Source organism: Macrotis lagotis, chromosome X (genome assembly GCF_037893015.1).
Source record: "Macrotis lagotis isolate mMagLag1 chromosome X, bilby.v1.9.chrom.fasta, whole genome shotgun sequence".
In the NCBI taxonomy this organism is placed as follows: Eukaryota; Metazoa; Chordata; class Mammalia; order Peramelemorphia; family Peramelidae; genus Macrotis; species Macrotis lagotis.
This window is the reverse complement of record NC_133666.1, coordinates 533023147-533034322: the sequence shown is the minus strand read 5'-3', so window position 1 is coordinate 533034322 and position 11176 is coordinate 533023147. Positions and strand designations below refer to the sequence as shown.

The window sequence follows — 11176 nt, the reverse complement described above, 5'->3', positions numbered from 1 at the left end:
GAAAATCAAGTATATAAAAAGATCAGTGAGTTTTATGAGCCTTAATAAAAAGGACCCATTTGTACACCGAAGAAAGATGAGATGATGTAGATACATGGTACAAAGAGGTATATGCTTACCTGAGCCTGGATGCTGGCTGTATTTTCCAATCACTGGATTCAAGAAAATAAATTTATCGCAGTAAAAGATGAAATCAAACAAGAAAAAGGAAAGAAGGTAAGCATATTAGTGATGGGTTCATTACTATATCCATAAGACTTATTTACAGATATTTCATTTCCTATCCAAGTCACTAGTGTGCTGGAAGGACCTCTCTTCAGAGTTTGTGTGACCCACAGCATGAGCATCTTGCCAGCCCAGATCTGAGCCAGAGGCCAGAATCATAATGAGATGCTAGGAATGAATGCACAGTGATAACGAGTTGCAGAGCATGAGAATTAGCACTTGGATTATACAAAGATTTCTTTGTTGGGAAAGTAAGAACAGGAAAAAAAGAAAAGAAAAAATGCATTGGTTTCCAACCCATGGCTTTCAGAGTTTAGGGAGAAAAATGAACTCTGCAGAACAATCATCCCAGAAGGTCTTAGCTTCAAACCAAGAAGTGAGTTTTACAGCAGATAAAATTATTCAAAAACTGTTCCTGGCCTGTGTTCAAGAGAAGCATCAAGTACTTTGAGGACTGAACCAGCCAGACAGCATTTTTGTGAGCTCATTACTTACGCAATGGCATGATATTTAACAAAATGGGAGAGAGAGCCTATACCAGAGTTCAGAGTTTTCTGACAACTTCCAAGGCAATCTCGCTTCTCTCCCTTCCCCTCCTCCTCCCTCCCTCCCCTGGGTCCCAAGATCTCTGGCACACTGCCTTTCTTGGTGGAACTCATTCCCAAATCTCCCAATGAACTTAGATAGCCCCTTCATTCCCTGGCCCAAGTGATAGCTCATTTGGGAAAAGAGAAGGAGATAAGCTGCATCATCATTAATTCCTTATTCGCTTTTGTTTCTTACACATAACTTAAAAAACAAAAACACATTATCTCTTAGCCCATTATTAAATGTTTGAATAAGATAAATTAAACAAAACATGTCCAATGTTTGAAATGAGCTCTTTTGCAAAATTTTTCTAGGAGCATCAAATCGCCACTATTACAAGAAAGCCCAGAGACTGACTTTGGACTGAGATTTCAATCCTTTTTGTTTGTTTGGTTTTTTCCCACATAAGATAGGGCTGAGAATGAGAGTAAAACTCAAGAGCACTGGTGGTTTTCCTTTTTTCTTATCTTCAGTATGATGCTATGGAAAAGACTCTGTATTTCTGCTGAATGGTGTATTCATCACAATTTTATCCCCAGATCAAGGCATGACCTTGGAGGCATCTAGGTGGTACAGTGGATAGAGCACTGGCCCTGGAATCAGGAGGACCTGAGTTCAAATCTAGCCTCAGACCCCTAGCTGTGTGACCTTGGGCAAGTCACTTAACTCCACTGCCTTGCAAAAACAAACAAAAAAAAGGTACAACTTTGGCAAGTTGAGTCCAAGGGGCTCATCTATAAATGAGGGGAGTGACACATGAGGGGCTTTGATGTCCCTCTTAGCTCTGCCATTCTGTGGTTCTATATCCCACAACTATTACAATTAAGATAGTAAAACCCAAATAGTTCTCATTGGTTTTCCTTGTGTTAAAGGGGGAAATTCAACAGCAGCAATTACCCCACAGTGAACCAAACTCTTATCTCAGGGCATCAGGGTCTTCAGGTACAAAGACTGTAAAGCTGCTCCATTCATTCATTCATTCATCTCTTTCTCTGGGTCTACCAAAGGGGCAGTCAATCTCTCAGGCTATTTCTACATATAAGTGAGAGAGGTGAGTCTTTGTCCTCATGGAGCCCATTTTTGTACCTGTTTTTATGATAACAAGATTAGAGTACTTTCCCACCTCTATGTGTAATTCTGTCTAATTTTCTGAGAAATTCCACAGTCCAAATAAAAAAGCAGAATTAGAAAGATTTTGTTGGAAATCAAGTCAGACCTTCCTTGTAAAGAGTCAACTTAAAAAATGAAAATGTTCTGACCTCTTTCTCCCCTGCCCACCTAATTTAGTTTACAAGAACATATGATCTGTTCTTTCTCATAAGGCAGCAGTGTGCTTACTTATTATAAGCTGATCCCAAGAGGACTTGGAGACTCCCCCATCTCACTTAATAATACTGCAGTCAGAAAAACCTTAGGAAGGCTTCAATAACTTTTTCCTCTTTGCTAATCCACAGAGTAGAAAAAAGAACCCAATAAAACCAGTTACCATAAATGTTCTTAATTAAAGCTTTTTTTCCTTCTCTTCCCCCAACAAAGCATTTTCTCAAGCTGTTGAATTTGGAATAACAGCCTCTGTACTCTGAATCGTCTTCTCTTCCTGAGGCCCTGCCATAGTCCTGGCCAGAATGTATACAAAGAACCCTCTAAGTGTGAACCACTATTTCTTTAATGTGGCCCCATCCACCACAGGTCCCTGAGGGCATGAGTATATGGGAGTTGAGCTGGTTCAGCTTGTTGCAGGTGAGAAGATGGAATAGGGAGGTCCCCTGAGTCTGAGCCCAGCCTCCATTCCCCAGTCCCATGTCCCCCACTTACGGTTGAGGAGGCCAAGCTGCAAAAGGGAGGCCAGGGCTGTGAGGATCATGAACAGCAGCAGCCCGCCCCTGCGGCCCAAGAACCTGACCACCAAACACATGGCCAGGCAGGAAGCTAAGGCTATACCCGCTGTAGTATAGTAGTCGGCATAGAAGTTCGTGAGCAGTGGCAACTCATGACCCATCATGCTCCTGGCAAAGCAGTGGTGGATCCCAAAGCCCGTCAGCCTAGGCAAGACATATACAAAAGGAAAGAGCATGTCAGGGAGTTTGCAATGTGTGGTGATAGGTGGACCAGTGCAAAGAAGTACACTCCTAGACCAGGACCTTGACCCCTGGGGAGACAGAACTACAGAAACACCACTCATGGTAATCATGGTGCTATAGATCATTACTGGATCTCAGTTTCTGTTTTTTTGCTTATTTTAGGAGGGAGAGAGAGAGAAAGTAGAGCACAGATAACACAAGAGTGAGTTTAAGAGACCTGAAATCTGATTATGGCTTTTAGCCTTACTAGAGTTAGGGCTTTGGGCAAACAACCTGAGCCTCAGTTTCTTTTATCTATAAAATGAGGAGGTTGGATGAAATTATTTTAACGACATTAACTCTTTTGATTCCACTTGCAAATTGAGGTCTTCTAGTCATCTTAGGAATCAAATCAAATCAAACATACACATAACTTAATTCATGCTGTTCCTTGAATAAGGAGTGCCATCACTCAGCTGTGAGTATTTTCATTGGCTGATCCCTGTACCTGGAATACTCCTGGCTTCTCTGGCTTCCTCCAAGTACCAGTTAAAATTTTATGTTCTACAGAAAGCCTTTTTTCAATCCCTGCTAATTTTAATGACTTCCCTTGGTGGAATATTTTCAATGTATCCTGTATATAACCCATTTGAAAGGATGTTCAAATATTATTTCAGACCTCATTCTTGGATCTCCAGTGTTCAGTACAATGTTTGCCTATAGTATGTGCTTAAGAAATGTTTACTGACTAAACTAAATATTATTTATTTATAATAAATAAAGCTAAAATAAAGCTCCCCCCGCCAATCTACCACTGCTTTATTGGTAGTTTTCCCCATAGTGTCTAAAGTAATGGAGATGAGGTGGGCCTTCTAATGACTTTTTCAGAAGAATCTGAAATAATCTTGCTATCTCTTTTAAAGTGATGGGCTCCTGAGGACTGGCTAAGAATGAAAAATTCTGCTTTACTTCTCTCATTCATGAACAATCACTTGACTGTTGAGGTGATTATACTGGTAGACCAGGCTAAGGAGGGCATGTTCTTGTTTTTTTTTAGATTTTTGTAAGGCAAATAGGGTTAAGTGGCTTGCCCAAGGCCACACAGCTAGGTAATTATTAAGTGGCTGAGCCTGGATTTGAACCTAGGTACTTCTGATTCCAGGGCTGGTGTTTTATCCACTACGCCATCTAGCTGCTCCGGGCATCTGGTTTTGAGAGAACTCCAGAATGCTTTACTGATCATTATCCATTAAAAAGCTCTCTTCAAGGGAAGAAATTATTTCATTGTTGTCCTTAAATCACTAGCACTTAGAAATGTAGCATTCAGAAAGTACTTAATGCTAGTGTATGGATTAAAATTCTTTGGAATTTTCCATGAGGGAGGAAACAAAATGGTGGCTTTAGAAACATCACTAAGAATTCAGGTACCTGAGGGCAATTGGGATGGGGGTTGTAGAGATCCCTTACACACTCCAGGGTCAGCATACATTGCCCTGGCTACTGATCCCATGGTTCCCCACAGTGGTGGGGTTAGGTGGTATATATAGTTAGTGTGTTCTAAATGGGTATTGTTTCATTGCTAGATGAAGCCAGAGGAGAGGAGTGTGATAGAACCATGAGGAGGGAGGGAGTGTAGACATGGTAAATTAAAGGACTTTGCTGACTCCATGTTGTCCAATCATTGATGGAAGCATGCTCTCCCCTAAGCTGGTGCCAAGTCTTTCTTGGTCTATGATGGCCTGACAGTAGCATTAGGACAATTTAGTTTTAGAAATGAGAAAAGATAATCTGAGAGAAATGATGCATTTTGCCTATAGTCAGATTGGCTGGGATTAGGATGGAGTTAACAATCAGAATGAAGACTGTATGTGAGTAAGAGCTAGATGAAGTGTAGAATGTAACAATATCAAATGGTATCCTAACAAGAAGACAGCAGAACCATAGAACACCCCTTAACTAATTAAAATTCTTCATATACATGTATATATACTATATATATATATATATATATATATATATATATATAGTCAAGACCAAATTTCAAATATGACTTCAGATACTTACTAGCTGTGGACTCTGCCTGCCTCAGTTTCCTCAGCTATAAAATGTGAAGATAATAGTAGCACCTCCCTTGTAGAGTTGTTGTGGGAATCAATGAGCTAATATTGTAATGTACTTAGCATTGGTGATTGTCATATAGTAAGGATTTAAAAATGTTTCCTTCCTTCTCCTCTCCCTCTTTATCTCTTTTCCTTAATTCCTTCTTCCCTTCCCACTAAATACTTCAAGAAATCCTTTAAAACAGAAATTCTTAACCTTTTTTTCTGTGTATGTGTTGGGGGTGGTGATATGAAACAATTAAGTGATGAAATAGTTAACCTGAGTTCAAATCCAGCTTCAAACCTTTAATAACTATGTGACCCTAGGCAAACCACTTAAACTTCTGCCTTAGTTTTTTCAGCTGTTAAAATGGGCATAATAATAGCACCTCCCCCCTGCCAGGATTGAGATGGGAATTTGTAAAGTAATTAGTGGTAAAGACCTAGTAGGTGTCTAATGTTGGGTTTTTTTCTCTTTTTTCCTGCATGGATTCTTTTGGCATCTGATAAAGCCTATGAATTCCTCAGAAATGTGTTTTTTTTAAGTGTATAAAATACATAGAATTACATAGGAAACCAATTATGTATAGTTATATCAAACCTTTGTAGAATCAGTTCATGAGCCAAAGTTATCCACTAACCACTCTAGGTTCTTCCATGGCAGGTGCTGAGCTTCACTGGTAGAGTGAAGTTCTATGTACCATGAAATCACAATGTGCAGTCCAAAAACAATAAAAATTACCGAGGAGTCCAATGACTCCTTTTAAGAATCTGTGAAATGTCATATATTTTTGTCTTTGGACACTTTTCTCTTTGATCTTTCTAATTTCTAGATTACTCTGTACCTACCCTTTGCCCTGTATTTTGACAGCCTCTGAACAAAAGCAATAATATGCAGACTTGACCTAGACCTCCTGATTTTCCCTGACTCAGGGTCCTTGAATTTGGACCATGGTATCTTGGGTCAATTCCCAATTTGAAGCTTCTGTTTTGGGGGGGGGGGGGGGAGAGACACATGTGAAATCAGTCCAAAGGTCAATGCTACTAAACTTCCTGAGTTACTCAGTATATATTACCAGGTTTCAGTGGACCAAGAACATTGGATTTAGAGTTAGAGTGTTTGCTCTCTATGGGAGCTTGTCACTTCATCCTTCTGGGCTTCATCTTGCTATCTATAAAATGGTTGAGTTTGGATAGGTGAAACTCCCTGTTCCCTTCCTTGCTAGATCTGACCCATGGCTCAACACTATGTGGTTAACAAGATAGTGGAATTTTTAATTGATAACTTTCTTAGCTTAGAGGAAAGGGGGAATAGTGCTGTATTTATAAGGGCTTAAATAGAATGAAAATGCCAGCCTATGAGTTCAAAGGAGAAAGAGTGACGTCACTCTTTAAACTGGTCAAGGCTGACTAGGCACCTAAAATAAAAAGGGTTTTATGTATAGAGTGTTAAATAAGAGAATCAATCAGCAATTGAGTTCCTACTTGATGCTAGGCTCTGTGGTGATTCAAATACAAAGAGTGAAATACTTCTTGCTTAAAAGATCATTGTGATTAATATGGAAATATGTATAACACAACTATATATGTATAACCTATATCAGATTACTTGTTATCCTAGGATGGGGGAAAAAGGGAAGGTGGGAGGGAGAAAACTTCAAAAATAAATGTTGAAAATTATCACTATATATGATTTGAAAAATACATCTCTACAGAGACTACAGAATAAACACAAAATGAACAAATACAAGGTAGTTAAAAGTGGTTTGAAAGGTTACTAAATTAGGGAAGTGGAGGAAAATCAGGAGACTTATTTTATACATAGATGCTTGTCTTGAAGGAAGAAAAGGACATTAAGAAGGAAAATGCAATCCAGGAATGGAGGATAGGTAGTGTTAAGGACCAGAGATTGAATGTCTGATGTGCAGAACTGAGAGATGATCAGAATAGCCAGATCTTGGATAGGGAAGGGAAAGTATTATTCAATGAAATCAGAAAGATAGATTGGGGCCAGATCCAGAATTTAGGCCATGATCAAATGTGAACCTCTGAATCTAGTAACAGTGAATCATCATAGGATTTCCTCTTATTTGTCCTGATCAGGAAAGAGTTTTAAAAAAACACACACGAAAACAAAACACTAGATTCCATCAGAACACCTAGGTTCTGGTTCCAGGTGTTTCAAAAACTACTTGAGTGATCCTGGGCAAAATGACTACCTCTTTGGTTAGATTAGATACTTTCTGAGGTATATATTCCATCTCTGACATTAGCTAACATTCAATTTTTTGAAAGACTATATTAACCCATTTAACTATATTATACTAACTATATTAACCCATTTAATCCTCATAATAACCCTGTGAGGTAGTGCTATTATTATGCCCATTTTGCAAGTGCAAAAACTGAGACTAAGAAAAGTTAAGAGATTTGCCTATAGTTATAAAGCTAGTATCTAAGGCAGAAACTTGGGATTTCAGATCTACTGAGAAGAAATAGCAAAAACCAACTCTCCTACCAATTTTTTTTTTATTAAATTTTTCATTTTATCCCAGAAGAGGAAAGTCCCCTTGGAAATTAAGTGGCTTGCCTTGGGACACATAGCCAGGATGTTCTTAAAGCAGGGCTTAATCCTCTGTTTCCCCAGAGGTCAGTTTTCTATATGTTTCTGCCTCTTATTGGCTATTTGTGTGACCTTGTCACTTCAACATTCTGGGTTCTCTGCTCCATTTATCAGGGGTTTGGACTAAAATGACCTTGAAGGTCCCTGCTCTAAATCTTTGCAACTATGATTTTTAGCAGCATGTGGTATTACTACAGTTGTATTTTTAATCGATGGTTTTCTCAGGCCCTCGAGGAATGGTACTATATTTATTCTATGTCGACAAATCAATCTTGGAGAAGCCATTAGTAAACTAGGCAGGCCCCAAATGATTTTCTAATTCTTTTTTTTTTTTTTTTTTTAGGTTTTTGCAAGGCAAATGGGGTTAAGTGGCTTGCCCAAGGCCACACAGCTAGGTAATTATTAAGTGTCTGAGACTGGATTTGAACCCAGGTACTCCTGACTCCAGGGCTGGTGCTTTATCTACTGCGCCACCTAGCCGCCCCTGATTTTCTAATTCTTAACCCCTTCCTTGCTCCTATGGGAATTTCTTTCTCTACATTATGATTCAAACTCTGCAGGGAGATGTATGCTTAGTTTTTGCAGAAAAAAAAGTCTACTCTTAGAAATAATGAATAAATATCCAACCAAGAAGAGCTCTGGGTCTCTACAAAGCCACAAACACTGAGTCTTTGAGAGTGTTTTAGGCAGAATCATTGCTCTAAAAGCCCCACCATCCATCCATCCATCTATCCTAAAGTTACAAGCTAGATTTTTTTCCATGATCTTCCTCTGTATTTGAGGAAAATCAAAAAGCTTTTTTCAGACCTTGAGAATTCTTCAAGGTCAATGGCTTGGTTGCCTAGCACTTCCTGTAGTCAGTCAAGACAGTCCCTGCTCACAAGTAGCTGACAGTCTAAAGGGAAGACAAAAATATGTGTAATAATGTATTAATTATCTAAATACAGGATAAATTGGAAATAATTAACAGAAGGAAGGCATTAGAGTTAAGGGGAATGGGGAAAACTTCCTATAGAAGGAAGGATGGGACTTGAAGGGAGACAGGAAAGAAAGGAGAGGGGAGAGAGGAGAGCATTTCAGGAATGGGGGACAGCCAGAGAAAATGACAGAAGTTGAGAGAGGCCAGGGTAATTGGATCTCAGAGTATGTGAGGAAGTAAAAGGTTAAAAAAGACTGGAAAGCTAGGGAGTGGCCTGATTCCTGAAGGACTCTGAAGGCCAAACAGAGAGCTTTACATTTGATTTTGGAAGTGATTGTAAGCCACTGGAGTTCATTGAGCAGGAGGGTAATGAGGTCAGACCTGTGCTTTAGGAAGCTCACTTGGACATTTGAGTGGAGAATGGACTAGAGGATTTCCCCTCCATCCTCCTAGCACCACACAGGCCAAATAAATTTTTCTATTTAGAAAATATTAGTCAGGCTATACACACAGATCAACTATTGCTAGTTTAGGCAAGAATCCTCTATTCTTCTTCCCCATAAACTTAAAATTATGACTCATGTTTATATAGTGTTTTCAAATTTACAAAGCAAATTGTTCCACCTCTTCCTCATCCATCCTTATCCTTACCCCCCACTCCAACCTTGTGAGATAGGAAACTATTATCTTAATTTTACCGATGAGGAAGCTTGAGTCACATAGCAAAGAAGGGTCAGAGCCTGAATTTGGAACCAGACATCCTGACTAAATGGCCAACCCTCTTTCCACTATCCTAACTGGTTTAGAAAAATCAAAGGGAAAATATTCCTAACCTCTTTGAAACTTGTCCTTAAATCACCATAAAGATGTTGAGAATGGCTTTTCTCACCAGAATTTTAAAAATCTATTAACTTTACATGTCATCTGTGTCAAGTTTCTCCAGTCTGCAATCCTAATGTTGAAAAAAGTAATTTGTTGTCCTCATCAGCCTATTTACCAAATATAGGATTTAGATGTGAGGGTCTTCCTTGGGTAGGTACAACTCCACTTGTAGCAAAAGTCATAAGATCTAGACTTCCTGCCACATCTTACTTTGTGATTAGAGACAGGTCACTCCTTTCTCTGGACTTCAGTTTCTAGATGCAAAATGAGGTGATTAGTTGGATGAGATGAGAATTTCTCAGACTGTAGTCTTTTGAAATCTGATATTCTGAGCTCTGGGCATGGTAGTTTCTTTTGAGAATTGTATTCCTTCTTCAAAAAAATTAAATATGAGATTATATGTCAAAAATATAATTATGAGCAACAAATATGGAGGGGTAGGGATCGGCTCACTTTCCCTCCATTTTTTTGATGCAAAATTCAATTCCCCTTTACCTTGGGGGCTAGTCCATATCCTTAGACCTGCACTCTATCATCATAATGTAAGCCACAAAATGTTCTATGGTTAATTGGACTAGGAAAGGTTGGATTGTAAGATCTGTAATGCTTATTTTAACTCTAACATCCTATGACTGAACTCACACCTTAAACCCATAGAGATGTGAGTTGTTTATGTTTAAGGTAGGACACGAACACAGTCTTTCCTGGTATTAGCCAAAGGGAAAAGTAGTGTTATTTAGCTTGGTCCCTGTGTCCTAAGGAGTTGTCTTCAAAGCTTTGGTTTCTTCAACTGTAAAATGGGGCTCAAAAGATACAAGTTAGAAGGAAAAATATGAAATCAGATTAGAAGGGGCTGCTAAAGAAAACTTGAGTGGGAGTTATCTGAGGAGGAGGTTACATACCTGTCAGTTACTTGTTTGGAGAGATAATAAGCAATCAAAGATACTGGGAAAATCCACTGAAATGTAGGTCACAAGTAGATATATATTGAAGAGGGATCCCTTAAAAATATTTAGTACTATAGGTCCTGTGTTTTTTAGACCTAACACTAGACCTTTTGAGGGTTTTAAATGCTCTACAAGACCCTAGATGAATCTCATACATGGGATTTAGAAACCATAAATCATCCTAGAGACAATCTAGTTCCACTCCCTTATTTTAAATAAGGAGCCTGAGATCCCCAAATGTGAAATGACTTGCACAAAGTTTATATAATATAGATAGTGACAGAACTGGTATTTGAACTTAGGTTCTTATGGCTCCCAGTCTAGTACTGATTTACCCTACTGTCTCCCTTGGGACATCTATCTATATTCCCGGGCATTATACATACCAATGACCCCAAAATCTTACTTCTAATCCTGTATATTAAGAAATTCACTACAAAGTGAATTATGGAGTCCCATTCCAGACTGAGAAATCTCTAAGTCTCACTTACAAAGTATCCTCCATATAAACCACAGGAAGGTCCCAATGGATTCCCAAGATGTTTGCCTTTGGATAGAAGTGACTAGAGATAAAGGCCACAATTCCATACTTGGGTCAGAGGGGTAATACTAACTGCCCCCCTTCTTATTAAGAATGCAGAGGATAAATGTATATCTCCTTTAACTGCCCTCCCTTGATGCCTCCAACCTCTCCATTCCTTTTCTGCCCTGGCATTCTCCATACTTACGAATTCACGCACAGGACCACAATGTTTTTCCATAGGTTCCTTGTTCCCACCACTTTCACAATGCAGACCTTCTTGGGTCTCCTGGAAAGTTCCTTCTCCAGTTCT

General features: G+C 39.0%; 1 protein-coding gene across 1 annotated transcript in view; it reads right to left on the bottom strand.

Annotated features, from left to right (window-relative positions):
- SLC22A23 (solute carrier family 22 member 23) overlaps positions 1-11176 on the bottom strand; it is a 263993-nt gene that overhangs the window by 24875 nt on the left and 227942 nt on the right. The window contains exons 6-8 of the mRNA XM_074208809.1: positions 11072-11174; positions 2629-2855; positions 120-152 (exon numbers count right to left, since the gene is read on the bottom strand). Coding sequence (XP_074064910.1) covers positions 120-152; positions 2629-2855; positions 11072-11174 — 363 coding nt within the window. The remainder of the gene's footprint in view (positions 1-119; positions 153-2628; positions 2856-11071; positions 11175-11176) is intronic.